The 18,861-nt window shown below is 44.1% G+C and overlaps 1 protein-coding gene across 3 annotated transcripts; it reads left to right on the forward strand.

Moving 5' to 3' along the window:
- Positions 1–698: 698 nt before the first annotated feature.
- On the forward strand, positions 699–17,772 carry LOC144720148 (cartilage-associated protein-like). 3 transcript variants are annotated; one of them, XM_078596658.1, is made up of 7 exons: positions 699–1,667; positions 2,660–2,812; positions 7,621–7,792; positions 8,544–8,672; positions 9,070–9,215; positions 12,769–12,852; positions 17,476–17,772. In XM_078596658.1, exons 1-7 carry the CDS (start codon positions 900–902, stop codon positions 17,647–17,649), a joined length of 1,626 nt encoding a protein of 541 aa, XP_078452784.1. In that variant the 5' UTR covers positions 699–899; the 3' UTR covers positions 17,650–17,772. The 3 variants fall into 3 exon arrangements, with proteins under 3 accessions (XP_078452784.1, XP_078452793.1, XP_078452798.1); XM_078596667.1 differs by lacking the exon at positions 17,476–17,772 and adding an exon at positions 15,120–15,302; XM_078596672.1 differs by lacking the exon at positions 17,476–17,772 and adding an exon at positions 14,354–14,495.
- The last annotated feature ends 1,089 nt before the right edge of the window (positions 17,773–18,861 follow it).

Genomic DNA, 18,861 nt, shown 5'->3' on the forward strand with positions numbered 1-18,861 from the left:
GCGATGGAAGATATCGAGGAGCACTGATGGAAAGGAAGGAGATGTTAAGGGATTAACGCAGAACGAATGTCCCTGGTGGGATGATGAGACGCAGATGTGGGGACCCGCGTAACAACATTCCAGTGTTGCCACATTTTGGAACTAAAAATGTTCGTTCATCGCATGTCAAGTTTTTTAAAGGCCTAAAATTTTGCACAGAAAGCTTATATATTTATTTTAAAACGGAACACATTATCAAAATCCGTCTCACTGACAAAAAAAACACAAACGTGCGGATAAAAATGTGCCGTTATTAAGAAGCCGTCTGAAAAACTCCAATGCCCTATTATTTGGTGAAACGGCGTTGACAGTGGATGCACATATAAAAAACCTTTACAGACACGTTAATGACACGGCCTTAAAATGTAAAAGTATATAAATAGGCGCTTGCCATTGCACTGTTACGTGTTGAGATATTTTTTCTACAAATACCGCATAGAAACGTCTACAATCTTGGTGGTAAAATCTCTCTGATCTGGCACCAGTATTAGGTGATTTTTTCAAGGCGTTGGGAGGAACGAAACAAGGCGGGGAGGGGGAGAGAGACACGGGGGCAGTGCCGGGTGACGAGAGGGCCCGTGGCATTGGCCAGAGCCCCAGAGAGGAGGAGGGAAGGAATTGGAGAGTAACTCCCTCCTCCAGCCAGGATCCACGTCTTCACTCTCCCTTGGTTCGAAGTGAAATGGTCTGTCGTGTGCCACGAAGCAGCTGGTGCTCAGGTCACAGTTTACCCACGCGCACAGCACCCACGTACACAGTGTAGAGAGGGCCCTTAGCAGGCAAACAAACGCACAAGCACCGCCACCATCATCAGCAGGCTCACCAGTACTGTGAAAGTGCAATACAAAAGGGGCTCGGCAATGCCGCGATCAGAAGTGTGGCTAGAGAAACAATTGGGGTGGCCAGGCGCAAGAAAGTGGCCACAGTCTGGGATTTGGCCCAAGTCGTGTCCTTTGCCTGGGTTGCGGATATGGCCAGGTGCTGGGAAGGGGTCAGCAGGACTCGGGACACCAACACTGTTGGTGGTGGCACCATTGCTGGCCCTGCTGGTGACCCTGCTGGCCACGGGCGTGGGCGCCCAGTACGAGCGCTACAACTTTCGGAGCTTCCCCCGGGACGAGCTGATGCCCTTGGAGTCGGCCTACCGCTTCGGCACGGACCAGTACACGGACGAGAAGTGGCCAGAGTGTGTGGAGTACCTGGAGATGAGCCTGCGGTTGCACCGGCTGCTCAAGAACAGCGAGGCTTTTTGCAACCTCAATTGCAGCCAGCAGACCATGCATCAGCACCTTGAGCAGCTGACCCTGCACAAGCAGAAGATTCAGCAGAGCCAGGAGCAAAATGACCAACAGACCTCTGAGCAAAATCTGCAGCAGACTCAGGAGCAAAAGAACCAGCAACTGTACATGAATGTGCCCGATGAGAAGGAGGTGGCTCTTGCCACGGACAGCAAGGAGGATGAGCTGGGAGAGCTCAGGACCTTTGCCATGCTGCTCAGAAGGGCTCAGTGTCTCAAGAGATGTAAGCAGGTGCTGCCCGCTTTTCGACAGTCGCTGCCCACCAGAGAACTACTCAACGATTACGAAAACCGGGTGCCCTACCAGTTCCTGCAGCTGTGCTACTTCAAGGTGAGACCGAGCTGGTGAAACATGCGATCAGCCTACAGGCAAGTGCATCTGGCCTTATGGCACTGTGGTTAGCTCTTTTGACTCATATTTGAGAAGTTTTTAATATTTAAAAACTTAACCCAACCTATCACGTGGGCTGGCCTCCGTTATGGAAATGTGGAATTTTTACTGGTGGCCAGGTGTGCCATGTGCTTGTTACATACATCCTGGAGCCATTGAGCTTTTGACTATATCCAAGTTTGTGAGTTAAATGGTGACAGTTGAGCTCAAGGAAAAGTATGGGCCAGGCTTGGAACCCAAGATGACCTGAAGCCAGTAGATAGATGACCACTGATTGGATTGCATAAAAAGAAACAATTGATGTTTGGAGTGAATTCCACCTTTCATTTACTTAATATAAATGGGTGGCTAATAGAGTGATGTTCCGAGTGCCACTGAGGCTCGTGACAAATAATTTTATTGAGGCTGCAGATTTGGCTAAGACATAAAACCATTTTGGTGTGCCAAGGGAAAAAAGCACATAGGTATGTATGCTTGGCTTGTGTATGACACATATATATAGGCTCTGTGATATGCATACACTGGTCATCTATGTTGGACATGTTCGAATAAGAAAAGGCTTAAATGAAATAGAGCCCTTGGTAAATCCACTGCTGGATGATGGTCTCCCTACATGGTAAATCATAGGGATTTTTGACCATCACGACGCTGCTAATTGCAGTTTGGTGATGGGGATGTCCACGACTGGTTTAGGTATCACCAGATGTTAGCCATGCCAATGAATTTGGGTTATCAGGTTTATGGCGCCATGTGCTAACCACTGCACCACTTCACCATGAAAAGATTGAATTATTTGATGTCAGAATTTGAAACTGCAAAAGTCGAACATTGGCACCAGTTGCGAGTTCAGCAGTGGAACTCAGTTTTATGCATTAAGTGAGTAATATTTGCTGATATGATGTGTCTTTGTGTCTGTGGCTTACCATGCTCAGGTTAACAATGTGCCCAAGGCCATAGCGGCCACCTACACATACCTGCGCAAGAACCCGGATGACGAGATGATGCAGAAGAATATGGCGTTCTACCGCACGCTGCCAAACATAGAGGACGAATATTTTCGAGACCTGGAGGCTCTTGCATATGACGTGAGTGAGACCTTGCACTGCCCCATGATGGCCCTGACCAGCATTTACAAAGTCAATGGTGCTGTGAATGATCTCCCCTTACATGGGAGAGCCAATTGTATAAATTACATATTTTTACAGTCGGGAGCAAGCTTTCTGTATAATAATCACTGTTGCTTGCTGAAGAATTGTTACTCATTGTCAATTGCAGAGGGATAAACTAGCAGCTTCCTCACTTGATCTCGCAAACTTTCTCAAAGTTAATTACTCACCCAGCCTGAAAAATTCTCTAACAGTATGACCATCAACGGTGACCATTTCATAAATAATTATTGCCATTGGGGGTTCTTTTCAGTTGAAGTAGGCCAAATATATTCTAGAGAGGCTACATTGTTGCTTGGAGGTCCTTCCATCCATCAGCAGTGGTGTGAGCATTTAATTGCAACTCTGCACCTTGACCACCGGTTTTACACTTTGCAAGTATCATTAGTATTATTAAATACTCGCGGGAAGTACCCAGCGTTTCCCGGTCGAAAAAGACAGACACACACATCGACTTACACACACTTACAGACATTGACCCACACACACAAACACATCGACTTACACACACACATGGACTGACACACACAGATATAGACTTTAGATACACACACATGGAGTTACATACACACATGGACTCACACACACATATGGACGAACACACACACATGGACTCACACACACACACACATCGACATACACACACACACACATCGACTGACACACATATATACACAAACACACATCGACTCACACACGAACATAGAGCCACACACACACATCAACTGACACGCAGACATATCTACTTACACACACACATCGACTCACACACACACATGGACTTTCACACACACATCGACTCACACAGACATACATCGACTCACACACACATACATCGACTCACACATCGATTTAGACGCACAAACTATGTATTTTTTTGTTTTCACTTACACACACACACATCGACTCACACACACACATGGACCTACACACACACAAAGCAATGGACTTACACACTCACATGGAGCCATGCACACACATCGACTTACAACAACAACCGCCATTCGCCACTAAGTGGCGGTGACGTCACCACGACGCTTGTGCCAGGCCATGTGCACCTTGAGGCCACGTGAAGTGTCGAACGCCCGCTGGCAGGAGGTCACGGGCCACTTACACACATACATCGACCCACACACACACACATCAACTTACACACACATCGATGTACACACACACGCACAGCGACGTACACACACATATATCGGCTCACACACACACATAGAGCCACACACACACATCGACTTACAGGCAGACATATCGACTTACACACACACAAGCGACTCACACATACACATAGACTAAGACACACACATGGACTGACACACACATCAGCTTAGACCAGGCATGTCCAAAGTCCGGCCTGCGGGCCCGCAGCTTCGGACTTATAATGTGTTATTTATGGCTCGCTAGCTCTGTCAGAATAAATAAATAATTCCTCCTTTCGCCACACGGTGGCAGCACCATTCTAGTGCTCTCTGGCTCTGTATCCGTGCCGCGAACCCTTCTCGCATCATTTCTGCCATGGCGACTGCAAAAAAAAAGTTGACAGTGAGGGCCGCCACTTTAATGGCAGCTGGACAAAAGCAGGTTTCCAGAAATGCGGTCATTCGCTAAGAAATTTCTGAGCTTATTCGGCTCCACATATTTGTAGAAACACATCGACTTACACACACAGACATGGACTTACACACACAGACATCGACTTTAGACCCACACACATCGAATTTCACACACACACATAGACTTACACACACATATCGACGCACACACACACATACATGGACTCGCACACAGAGGGACCTACACACACACACATGGACGTACAAAGACACATCGACCACACACACACACACACATCGACTCATACACACACACATGTGGACTTACACACACATATCGACTAACACACACATATTGACTCACACACACATCGACTCTCACACACACACATCGAACCACACACACATATCGACGCACACACACTAATGGACTCACACACACATGGATTTGCACACATGGACTTACACACACACACCGACTCACACACAGACACATCGACTCACACACACACATGGACTTAGACACACACATAAATATTACAAAAATTTAAAATATTAGTGGTCTACACACACAGACGACGCACACACATTGACTAACACACACACACATCGACTGACACACAGACATATCAACTCACGCACACACACATCGACTCGCACACACATCGACTGATACACACACGGACGTACACACACACACATTGTGGCAGAGACGCACATGGACTCATACGCACACAAGAACTTAGACACATACCATGTTGGCGCCCCCCAACAACATGGTATGTGGGTGTGCGGGGGCGCCTGAGGCGCCCCCGCCTGCAGCGACCACAACCGCAGGCTGTGGTTGTTCGGGGTAATTATTTAAATAATAACCACAGCCTGTGGCGGCCTTGAACAACCACGGCCTGCGGCACCCCCCAACAACCACAGCCTGCGGCACCCCCCAACAACCACAGCGTGCGGCAGCCCCCAACAGACTGGCCAAGTAAATCCTTACGATCCTCTCGCGTAGCGTGTGGTGGGCCTTCATCCAGCAGTGGATTTAAGCACCAAAAAAACTCGAGTACTAATGTAATGGGCAGAGCACGGCTCTCCCTCAGGGCAGCAGTGGACAGAGCATGGCTCTCCCTCAAGCCAGCAGTGGAGAGCACGGGGGTCCCTCAGGGCAGCAGTGGACGGAGCACGGCTCTGCCTCACTCTCACTCACCCATCTCCTCTGAGCTGCATGCGATTGTGTGTGAGTGAGCCATGTGTGAGTGGATCGACCATCAGCTTTCTGTGGCTGCGTCTCCGGCGCTTTGGCCTGGATGCTGCTGCTTCTCGAAGTGGGCAGCTCGCGGTCACGTGACGCACTTCAACCAATCCGGGGGCGTGAATCACAGTCACAGAAGGACAGATCTGGGCTATTATATATGTGTATTTTTCCAAGGTAATTATTAAAATAATAGGCTTCTATGTATGTGAGTTTATCAAAGAAGAAAGAAATATAAATATTAGTTGTCTGCACACAAACATTATTAATGTCATGTTTGCAAGGTTATGATTTAAAAAATAGGTTTAGCGAAAGAAGCAAGAAAATAGTACTTAACATTGCCGTGGTGAGGCCTAGTCCCGTGCAGAGCCCCCGGCCTCGTCTAGATTGCTATGATGGCAGTGCATACTGACTGTGGTGGTACCTGCTATGATTATAGCAGTGCATACTGACTGTGGTGGTATATGCTATGATAACAGCAGTGAATACTGATGGTGGTGGCACCTGCTATGATTACAGCAGTGCATACTAACTGTGGTGGTATCTGCTATGATTACAGCAGTGCATACTGACTGTGGTGGTATCTGCTATGATAACAGCAGTGCATACTGACTGTGGTGGTATCTGCTATTATAGCAGTGCATACTGTGGTGGTACCTGCTATGATTACAGCAGTGCATACTGACTGTGGTGGTACCTGCTATCACCACAGTAGTACATGCTGACTCTATAGCAGTATTTATCGACTCTATAGCACAAAGTACTCACCTGACAGACTGGCGTGGTGAGGCCTAGTCCTGTGCAGAGCCTCCAGCCTTGCCTAGATTGCCCAGCCGGCTGAGGTGACACCTTGGTAGGCTGGGGGCTGGGCCGCAACCCCTGCCCCCCACCCCCCACTATCCCCCTGCACGCGCTACAATAATACTATCTAAGCGCTATAATATTAGTATCTACCGACCCTATAGTAGTAAGTGCACACATTGGGGTGGGGGGGGAGAAGTGGACATGACACTTTGATGAATTTACCTCAGCGTTGTGTGTATTTTTTTTTGCATTTGTAACGCGAATGAGAAATCCCCCCCCCCCTCCACCGATGACTCGTGTGCGTTGCAACCCCCGGGCAGCTTTAGCGCGCTATGAAATAATTAAATAATAATAAATAGCACTACATTGCTCATTTAACTACTTTAAAGTTGACGGATGGGAAAACAGAATAGCACTGGCTCACCACGGGGCTTACGGCGTGGTACCCGGTTACTGTTTTTTTTTCACGTAAACCCCACGGTTTACGAGCCAAATCCTTCGCAAGTGCGCGTCCACAGACAGACACACAAAAAATTACGTTTATAGGTAAGATTGGTATAAATTAAAGTAATTTCACAATACCTTCCATAATCTGATATTTATACCCCAGAATGCTACTTTATGCATGGAGATACTTTGACGTTAACCTGAAATATGATTAATTGTAGTCGTGGAACTCATACTCTTTGGTCCTTGTGGTAAAGTAACGTAGGTATATAAAATAAAATAAATTGTGATTAAATTAAATTAAATTTATTTTATTTTTTATACCTACGTGACTTCACCGAAAGAACCAAAGAGTGTGGATCCCTGCAGTCACGAAAACTTAAAGTCGTGGAACTCATTGTTCCCCCTTTTCCAAAGCTAAATGCATGGCATCAACTAAACAATGGCATTAACTAAACAGTGGTGAGGCTATTATGTGATTGAGGCTGTTATGTGTTACCCCATACAACCTGGCTCTGTTCCGTGACCTCCTACAAGCAAGCCTTCTCCACTTAATGTGGCCTCAAAGTGCACCTAACCTGACACAGGCACTGTGGTGACATTACTGCCAATTAGCGACGAATGACGGCTGTTGTGTGGGGGTGTGTGTGCATTGTTGTCCACAGGGCACGTTCGTGGCTGCAGCCAAGGCCTTCAATGCAGAGAACTATCAGACCTGCATCACGAACATGGAGCAGACCCTGCCGGTGTACTTCAAGGCTTATGATGACTGCTCAGCAGGCTGCGAGGGCTCGCGGGAGATCACCCACTTCAAGGACTTCTACCCCTCCATCGCCGGTAACCAACGCGTGTCCATTCGGCATGCTTGTGAGTGGGCAGCACATTCTGTGCACACTTCCGTCTAATATGATCACCTATTTAGATATTAGGACGTTTTTATTCAGATTGGTAGCTACACGAAATGCAGCCTGCCTGATATTGTATGTACGTATGTTGAACTTATTTTTCACCGTACGTAGCCAACCGCGCTGATCACGGGTGAGGGGGAAGGACAAACTTAACACAAAAAGCGTTTCTAAAGAATTCGTTTTCAATCTAGAATTAAAAGTGCATAGTTCCAGTAGGTTCCTAATATCGGAAGGAAGAGCGTTCCAGACGGCCGCGGAAGCGCATCTGAAATCGCACGATGCAGTGACCATCTTTGTTCGATGGCTAAAGAAAACGCTGCAAGGATGACCGGAGTTCGCTGATGGTTTTTGCTCCTTGACGAGATCATTCAATTGACAGCATGATACTCGGGGGAGACTTGGTATTATGGTGATTACTGCATGATCCTGTAGTCATTTAGCTGTGTTCTAATTATAATGAGCTCCAAATTTTAAAGCAATTAATAACTTTATATTGTGAAATTAAATGGATGACCACAAGGTACATTGTACAGAAACCCTAAATGGTTTTGCTATTGGTGGAATGGTTGATCCGTCCACGATATTTTGACTAAACGCTTGTCAAGAGTGTGACAGAAATTGATGATAAATAAATACAAAGGAGAGCGAAAGAGAATGGTAACGTGTGTAATAATCCGCAGACCACTTTGTGGAGGTGCTCCACTGCAAGCAACAGTGCGAGGAGAAACTTACGCCCGTGGTCGGGGGCTTCTTGGTGGAAAAGTTTGTGCCGACCATGTACCACTACCTGCAGTTCTCCTACTACAAGCGTGAGTGCGCGTCTCCTGCCATCGCTCCACACCATCGCTCCACACCATCGCTCTCTGCCTGTACCTCACTGCAGTCTCTGCCAGTATTCATACATCATGAGTGGGCTTGTGTTCGGCCCAGTTAAAGTGTGCTCTGCCGGCACACTTCAACAAGTGAGCTCTTTCGCATGCTTGTGTCTCGACTGCAACATGGATTCTCAGATAATTATGGGCAGTGTTAAGAGATTGATATCAGCACAATTCCAGGCCAGTCAGGTTCAAGCACACTTTGCAGTGGTCATGGAAACAAGAAATACATCTCCGCATAGTCTCACCCAGTGGTATCCCTGTTCAGTGTCGATCCCGTGCAGCCCTTTGTCAGAATATGATGCTTTCTCCTCACCTTCTGTTATTCCAGAGGACAACTTCAAACAGGCAATATCGTGTGTCGCCTCCTACCTCCTGTTCGACAAGAATGACACGGTGATGAAGCAGAACTTTGATTATTACCAGTTCCACCGCGACTCTCTCAATCTCACCGATGAGGACTTCAACGCCAGACCAGTGAGTTCTGTGCACACACTCGGGTGCACACACAATGCATGCAGTTGGAGTCCAAGTGACTGCAGCTCTGTCAAATTGATGAATGTTTTTTTTTTAATCAGTGGTTAGCATGGGGTGGTACCATTCTCGATTTTGGTTTTCCGTAAAGCGGTGGTCAATTAATCGACCCCAGAAAAATAACAAGCTGTGCCAAACTTTATTAACCAGGATTTAAACGACAATGCCATCTGGTTGATGGGCTCATTATAATCGAAGTAAAGTACCGAGTGCATTAACGCAGCCTACACATACGAAGCACATGAACGTGTATGGCATACACACTTAAGTGTTCGTCTGTGGTGTATTATCTCAACAAGCAAATCCAAGACAGCCATGGGGCATAGAGATGCATTGACAGTGCCATCCATCCATTGCGTTCATTTAAACACTCCATGGCCACAAGGTGGCAGCACACGACCACAGGGCATGCTGATACATTAACATCGACTTGTTTGAATGCCATAAACACGTCCTTTGAATTCCCGAATTATCCCTTTAATACTGACTGATGTTGTAGTCATACAAAAGGGGATGCAACAGCTTCACAGATGCTGACTATAAGTGTGTGGTATATGTGACTTAAGCGCCACTGTGGTTAGATCGCTTGATTCACTCGACTCGCATGCTAAAGGTTAATTCAGATCATCAATTCTGAATTAGAATTAACATCACTTTTGCAAAAAATTTCATTGGTTTTCGTATGGTACTGCCATAGCAATATAGAATTCCACCGCTGGGTCAGATCCACCAATGGAGATAAAGTATTATTTGAGTGAGGCAATGTTGGCCTCTTTTTACGTTAATAATAAAGGTTTTTGGGTTTGCGGCGTGCGCTGTCAGTACACCCTTTGACCATGTGGTACACGTCATCTGTCATCCCGGGCCAAAAGAAGTCGCGCTTCAGTATCAGCAAGGTTTTATGCACTCCAAGGTGCAATAATTTCACGTGGACAGCCCGTGTGAGTTGACCCCGCAGAGCAGTCAGCACCACAATGCAATAACGTTGCAGCTCCTCATCCCACTTCATCAAAGGTTCTTCATGGAGGGCTATAAGGAACATTCCTGCTGGAATATTTTTACTACCTCTTGTCCCAACGCGACGCCGCAACTTTAACAAGGAGGCGTTCTCCACCTGGAGGCGTCCCCATTCAGCGTGCGTGAGACCAATTGCGTTATCTCAAGGAGCAGTTATTGCGGGTGGTGGTACATCGATGGACGCCACTACAGCGCACGGAAATTCCGCAGCCGATGGTTTACATCGGCCGGCAGCGCATCCTCGTTGCAGTGCCGTACACCCTTCCTGTAGGTGACCGTGAAGGAGTAGTCCTGCAAAATTTCTAACCAGCTGGACAGTTACTTGTGTTGCGATCGAAACGTCGTAATCTATAATTTTTTCTATTGTTCCTAGAGAGAATACAGCACAACATAAGTGAATTATCTCACATTTCTGAATCTCTAAAGCACTTGCATGTCATCATTAGTGTATGCATACATTATTCGATACTATTACACCACAATCGGCTGATAATGTATTTAACCTAAAAAAACTAACCAAATTAATACATTCTCTAGACTTCATAACAAACAATTCCCAACTAATAACGAACAATTTAAAAACAAAATGCTAATGAACTTAAATAACACTGATTTAACTAGCGACATGATATCGGTCCTTTCTAAAGGTCTTAACTTTGCCGTTACCCCACGTACAATTCCAGTAGATGAGATAAGACACCTTCCACCCATTCGGTAAAGTCACGTAGAAGGGAAATAATAAAATATAAAACAATAAAAATTATCACGACGTTTTGAAAATATGAAATTTTCTTGCTGTGAATTTCACACCTGATGATGATTGCTTGTTTTGCAGTTTTCTAATTTTCTTGCTGTGGATTTCACACCTGATGATGATTGCTTGTTTTGCAGTCGAAACGTCGTGATAATTTTTATTGTTTTATATTTTATTATTTGATTCTTTCCATTCTACGTGACTGTACTAAAGATGATTTGCCTAAGTTATCAACAGAAGGTTTGTATCGGATTAATTGCTTATATGGCAGATGCTATATTGGACAAATGGGACGTAACATTAGTGTAAGATTACAAGAACACCAAATAAATATTAAATGGTCTCAAACACAACTGTCGGCAGTTGCAGAACATGCTTGCCAACAAGGACACTCAATTGATTTTGGTAACGTTGAAATGTTGTGGTAAACGAATTATTACTGGCCAAGGATAATTTGAGAATCCATTGAAATTCAGAGAAATACAAATTGATTTAACCCCTCTGATTACTACAGGCTTAGTGTGCCTGGAAGGGTATTATCAAGTAATACATATTACAATTATAATTTCTTATAGAGGAAACACATACTCATTAGATAATTACTAATCTATTATATAATTACAATAGCCCCCCCCTCCTCCGCTTCTGATCTCTGCACCTGATTGGGTTCAGGTGATGACATCGTCCTGCTCTATTTAAGACCGGAAACAGGTGGATTGCTTCACTATTCTGGCAAATCGCCCGATGATGCTGGTTGTAATTACCAGCGAAACGTCGTACTAAAATTGTACATGTTGTGGATTTACTCTCCAACACACCGGTGGGCTGAAGTAGTAACTCTTTGGCGTTTTGTTTACGTGACAAATCCCTTACTAATTGGCTGTGTCGTGGTGGAGGGTTTCGACACATTTATACTTACGCAATCTAACCCAAAAATCTTTATGATTAATAATATTGGTTGCGAAAGCCTATGTATTAAACTATTTTTACTTTATATTCTTGGTTCTTTCGGTAAAGTCACGTAGAAGGGATATAATAAAATAAAATATTTTTCACGTAGAAGGGAAATAATAAATAAAATATTTTATTATTTCCCTTCTACGTGACTTTACCGAAAGAACCAAGAATATGAATCCCTGCAGTCACGAAAACTTTAAATATTTTTACTTTGTTTGTGACTGGGATTTGATGCTCAGCCATGCAGGATATCAGTGGCACATAGTGTCTGAACGTGTCTTAGGTCTCCAAGAGGTTGACTCAGCCTTAAATAAGTGCATGAGTGATGTGTGTAAATATCAGCACTGGAGACGTAAATATGTTCAGGCATGGGATCGGTCAGACCACCCTTTGTGAGACATACCTGCCCTTATTTGGTGCACACAAAACTAAAATTACTGCACCGTATGGCCTGTAAGACTAAATGGGAGATGCCGGTATCTGTTAATGTGTGTGTGGTACAAACCCGGCGACCCGAGTTCCATTCCCGCTCAGGGCCAACACTAGTGACGATTATCTGAACCCGTCATGGGCTTCCCCGAGGTCGATTCAGCCTCAAATTAGTACCTGGTGCAGGGTGGAAACATCATCACTAGGGAGACAAAGGCGGCCAACATGGTGCTGGCCACCCACCCCATCTTGTGCTGTGCCGGCCTTCACAGGTGCTTGCTTATCAGTCTGTTAAGGCTGTCCAGGGAATCTTCATCTTTGTCTTTTGTGTGCATGCAGGAAGCACTCAAATACCACAGCCAACTGATACTGCAGGCAGACCTCTTCCGGTTTGTACAGGAGCACTTCCAGCCAGATGACGAGGTAAGGGCACATGTGGATTTTAGTCCGTTTAACACGTAGGCTTTCGCGACCAATATCCATGATACAGGTTTTTTTGGGTTAGATCGCGTAAATATATAAATATGTCGTTAAACCCGCCACGTAAACAGAACATGCCAATTTGAAACGAATTGGCATGTTCTGTTTATGTAACAAACCCTACTAATTGGCTGTGTCGGGTAGTGGCAGGTTTAATGACACAATTATATATTTATGCGATCTAACTAAAAAAAACTCTTATGGGTGGATTTTAGTATCCCCATTCTCTCGCCACTTTAGCAACAAGTTCATTGTCATCCTAGGTGGTGAGACAGCCATCCAGGTATGTACCATGCAAGGTATTCCAGCATGGCAATCTACATGAATTACGTGGTAATAGAAAGTCCGCTTAAATACTTTTAGTTAAATATGAACAATTCCCAAGTATACGGTAGGTGTGAATGCTTATCAATGCACCTATTTGCTAAAAGGGTATTCAAGAAAATGCAAAAATGTTGCTCTTCACACGACGATGTACAACAGGGTTTTACAAATGATAATTCGGAACAATTGCATTTAGTTCAGTCATTTAAAATGTGGAGAGATTTAAAGGGTAAAACTCGACTGTGCAACTATTTTTTTATTTTACCAGGTAAGGTCCACTGAGCTATATAGCTATTTTTCAGAGGCAACCTGGCCACAAATGATAGCCCAACGAAAATAAAGGACTCACAGATATTGTGATATATTGAGATCTTATACAGTAGCAGCAGAGGTCGCAAACGGGTTTTGATTCCTTACTCGTACCCGTACCCGGCCGCACCAGGGTCGCAAACGGGTACCCGTACCCTACCCGTACCCGGCCGGGTACGGGTAGGGTACGGGTATCGGGTACCCGATTGCGACCTCTGGGATGAAGCCATGTTGCAGGCGCAGGTGGGTTGATTCTAGGAACTTGAATTGTGAGAAGAGACAAGACGTTGGGAAATGAGTGACAAACAGTTACTCACCATTGACTCACGGTCTACCCGTACCCGTACCCGGTCGCACCAGGGTCGCAAACGGGTACCTGTACCCGGCCGGGTACGGGTAGCCGGGTATGAGGTAGGGTACGGGTATCGGGTATCCGGTTGCGACCTCTGAGTAGCAGTGGCCCCGATTGGCAGGCACAGCACAACAGGCATGTCGAACTATTTTGAAGATGGAGGGCAATGAGCCTTGGGGTTGGCCCTGTCAAGTTTCTTAGGGAACCATGAAGGGTGTGCATTTAAGGGCCACAGTCGATGGCTTCCTCATGTTTAAAATTTGGGAGGCAACTGCACCTCTTCTCTCCTATGCTTCCAAGCCAATGAAACACAGATCCTTGTATCAAAAGTTAGCAGGCTCGAGTAGTTGGTATTCGTGCCAATTGATCCCAGTCTCTGTTTGGTATGTTTAAGCTTCATGGTGCTTTGTTAATTGTGAGCATCGCTCTGCTTTTCCTTCTTTTGCCGCTGGAGGACAGCTGCTGCCAGCGACACAGTGACATAATGCATGGGCTGTTAATCAGCAAAAAGTGGGGTCAACACACACATACGGATACAGAGCTCTGCCAATTAGGCCTATGGGTTGGCATAGCAGAATCCCAGTCCATGTTTAAATACAAATTACAAATGATGTGCAACATGTCTGGTAATTGAACACAGAGTGCACAGCTGCTCCCCACTCACAAACACACACACACCAATACACTAACCCATAGAGCCACTGTTTTCTGAGTTACAATGCCTATATGAATGTGTGCATTCACAAACTAAGGTTTAATATATTGGTTGTTTGCTACGTATAAAGAAATTATTTGGTAAATTGGTAATGCATAGCATTGTCATAATGGCCCGATTTATTTATGTTTATAAATTATCTCTGTTTGCGACTGTATATAGCAATGAAAGGCATATTCAAAGTATACCGAGGCTCGACAAGCATTGACATAACACTGTGTGTGTTGTCAGTCCTGATCCAGCAGTGGAAATTCCACATTCCCATGGTGGGAGGGTCAATTCTCTCTCTAAGATGACAACCACTGCTGGTTATTATAAAGTGCCTTTCACAAAAGCCTTCCTATGAAGCATTGATTGATCAGCTGAGATATTACCAGGCTGCCATCAAGCCAGGCAGCTCAGCTAATATTAATACAAATCACACTTGGTCTTTTTTTGCTTGCAATAAATACGGTGATATTAATGCACACAATATGTTTCTGCTTGTGCTGTCCAATCTTTTGCATTCAGGCAGAAGTGGTGGAATATATTGACGATGTTCCAGTGGCAGGGCAGGGCAGCTAATCTTTGTGACAGAAAAAAAAATCCTCAACTCCTTCCCAGTCTAACTGCAAATACTTGTGTCCAGGGCACACCATGCAATGATATCACCTTTCACTCTAACTGCTTTCGCTTATTGCTTTTTCAACAAAAAATTATCAACTGCTTCTATACATGAACACACTTTTGACTGTTACAGCCCATTTCATATTAAAGCCACAATGAACGTCTTTGTATTTCTAAGCATAATAGTTGTTTTATCTGAAATATCATTCGAAAGTTCCTTGTAAGGTGTGTAATCTTACATTTTTGTTTTGAAAACACATTTTTTATAGGTCATTATGAATGTTGGCTGTAATTTTTTAAGACGTGAAAGTATTTTTTATGTAAAGTTATATTCATGTGCATGCCCACCGAACCTTTACCGTTTAAATTACGTGAAGTTTTATTTCCAGTTAGGCCATAGGATTAAGTGTTATTGCTGAAATTACTTGTTGAAATGAATAACACAGGTATTGGCATTTACACTATGTTCATAAACTGATATGAAAATACAGAAATATTTTTAGATGGATTTTTTACATAAATAATTCAATAATATCTCATAATACTTTAGAGTTAAGGAAATAAATAACGACACTAATCTATAGCATTAAGATTGAACAGTTTATATGGAGGCCCACATATTAATAGGTACAGATTTTCTGTAATAAGAAAAGGCCCAGGCTTCACTTAGCTATCCGATACCAAATGTCAGTGTCACTTTTCAAACAAGCAATGGAGTTGTTGCATTCATCTCTATCGAAAAACCCTGAGCCAGTGGTAAAAACTCCACATTTCAATGGCAGAAGCCATTCTTTGCATAAGATGACCATATCCCGAAAGGGTAAGAAGTTGGCTCAACCACCAAGCGATATTTTAACTCCTGATCCTGCGATTGTGTCAAGCTCTCTAACCGCAGTGCCAGCCGGTGAGATGTATGATCCATAATTAAATCTAAAGCAAGTATGCAGTTGATGCATTACTTTACAGCTGCCAAACAGTTGACACTTTTACCTTTTAAGTTGGTCACTTTAATATAATACACAAACTCGGGTGGGGCTTGTGAAATAATGTAGGATTTTCCCCCAAAATGTAGTACAGCCTAAATGTCACGTTAATAATCACTGGCGTATAAAATAGACACATGCAAGGTAATATTTTGGGATATGCTTTTTAAGAATTGAGAAACAGAAATGTTCAGGACACTGTGCAAAAGTTATCCTTCCATATATATTTTAATAATATGCAAATTAGTGTTAATGACAAAAAGCGGTGCACACTTTCAGCCTACACTTCGTAGCTGCTGTCATGTCATTGTTCATGTTATCCTGTGGTATTTGTCATGTTCACTTATTCACTTTCTTCTCCGGAAGAGCTGTGTAATATAATCTCATGAAAGCTGCCTGAACTCTGCCTCATTTCGCTATTCCTACACCACGCAGCTGCCCACTCTGCAAGCACCATGTATGGAATGCACCTTTCACTTTGCGATCAGTTATTGCCAGATCTGGTGGGGAGGACGAGGAGGGGAATCTCGAGGCCAATGGAAAAAAAAAGCGTTTAATGTTGCTCAAATTATCTCTTCTTTTAAAAATCATATTACAAGAGACAAGTCATGAGTCCCCAGGCCCTTTTTTAGGACATATGTTGGTTTTAAAAGTTTAAAGTTCTTGTTATTTTACTCACACATTCACCGATTCATTTGTCAGTATTGCAAATGATTTGTTAGAAGCTGAGTGACACACATTAATTTCAACATATATGTCTTAAAAAAAGATTTCAGTTAATAAAACAACTAAATGTCACTTCATCTTAAGACTGCAGGAATTGGGAAAACAATTTGTGAAAACGGTATATGAATAAAAAGTATAGGCCAATATTTAACAAAAATGAAGATGAGGATAAAGTTTATTTATAATTGCACAAAAAACATTTGAATTCGGAGGCAGGCTATTGTAGGTGTAGGGGAAGAGATAAGTCTTGAGCCAGCACTGAACGAGGGAGGGAGTGGTGCAGAGTAGGCAATGTAAACATTTAAACGGTGGACGTTCTGGACCGCAGCAGTAGCAGGGGAACACAGTGAAAATCTCTAAATACTGCGGTAAAACGTCAGCTCTGGCAACACTGTTTACGACTTTTAAGAGCCTGTGCAGTGGGCACGTGTTTATCATCCACCAGTGGCAAGCGACTTGCGCCAGCGTTTGCACGTCCGTCTTCCCGTGTGTGTCATTTTTTTTCTGTCACAACTGATTGGGGCCCGTTTCCTCGCACCTCTGCTGCCCAGATGGAAATAGAGGATGGGGTAGCGGGGGCAGCGTCCCAAGGAGAAGAAAAAGACGGTGTTTCCGACGCCGAGTTTGAGGGAGAGGGCGACTACGAAGAGGGCTTCTTTTCTGATAAGTGGTTGCAGGGCTTGCGTGAGCGGGGAGACGTGGGCCAGCGGGAGACCTACACCTGACGGACACGCACGAATGTAGCATGGCCTCATGTCCAGTCGAGAAGGGTGCACCCAACTGTTGTTGCGAGTGATGCTCATTGCATATTGCTACTTAGCCCAAGATTTAGCCACCTGTCGGAGCCATCAATCATTAGCGACGCAGTCGGTACGCCACAACCATTTGTATTGAGAGCACTGGGAAGATACTGCTGTCTATTGTTGATCTTGAGACAATGGTCTCAAGATCCCATGCAGGAGTCCCTCGGTTAACAGTGACATCAGTGAACGGTTTTTCGGTTAACGTTTCGCTTCCCATAGAACCCCATGGTTTCGACTAACGTTAACATTTTGATGAACGGTACGTTCATGCGATGCACGTGGGTGCCAATTTCGGCCAATTCGAGCGTTTGTAAGTATATATTCGATGCACAGTTATTTCGGTTAACAGTCGTTTTCGTGGAACGGATTAAAAACGTTATCCAAGGGACTACTGGACTAGTTAATTGACCCCATAAAGATGATACAACCCCCATACGACCAGGATTTTAAGTTTTAAAATTCTGATTGTGAGTCGAACACTCTAAGCCAGCACCACTGAGCAAGATAATAAACAAATGGACGGGCTGTTTGCCTTTCCAAACTTGTTGAAGCGACATGAAGCCATGTTCATTCATATGTCGGGCAGTGGCAATGAAAGGCACATTCTTGTGCTTGTGATTCAAGGTTTTAAATGTACATGTTTCTTTGACTGTCCAGCTAATACATAAAAAGATTATGCCAAAAAAAGAATACAGATATCACACTTTAACGGTTGTGTGCAGTTCATGTGATATATTTAGGGGTTTTTGTTAAGAGATCTGGTAGATTTTTTGTTCAAATGTGGCATTTCATTCATGGTACCACATAACCTTTGTGAGCATTCTGTATAGATTTTCAGAATTCACTTGTAACCTATGTGGTGTGTTCTTTCATCAAAGTGATAATATACATTTCCTTGTATGATTTGTTTTTTCCTTTTTGACCCCAAGTGCTGTAGAGCTTCATATGGCAAAAATGCAGGAGACTTAAAAAACTAAATGAATGACAAAATAAGTGTTTTCGCATTTAGACTTTAAGCTGTGACCTTCAAATTACACTTTATATTTTTATACATTTATACTTACCTGGTGCTGCATTGATCAGTCATTTATTTTAGTGCCTCTGACATTTACAAATGATGACCCTGTAAGCCAT

Source organism: Lampetra planeri, chromosome 1, assembly GCF_965212315.1.
Source record: "Lampetra planeri chromosome 1, kcLamPlan1.2.h2, whole genome shotgun sequence".
In the NCBI taxonomy this organism is placed as follows: domain Eukaryota; kingdom Metazoa; phylum Chordata; class Hyperoartia; order Petromyzontiformes; family Petromyzontidae; genus Lampetra; species Lampetra planeri.

What these genes read in the sequence shown, in the direction of transcription:
- LOC144720148 (XM_078596658.1), top strand. Translation starts at nt 900, where the DNA reads ATGCCGCGATCAGAAGTGTGGCTAGAGAAACAATTGGGGTGGCCAGGC. An exon ending in CTTCTACCCCTCCATCGCCG is followed by an intron (nt 7,793 to 8,543) that starts GTAACCAACGCG and finishes AATAATCCGCAG; the next exon opens with ACCACTTTGTGGAGGTGCTC. An exon ending in AGGACTTCAACGCCAGACCA is followed by an intron (nt 9,216 to 12,768) that starts GTGAGTTCTGTG and finishes GTGTGCATGCAG; the next exon opens with GAAGCACTCAAATACCACAG.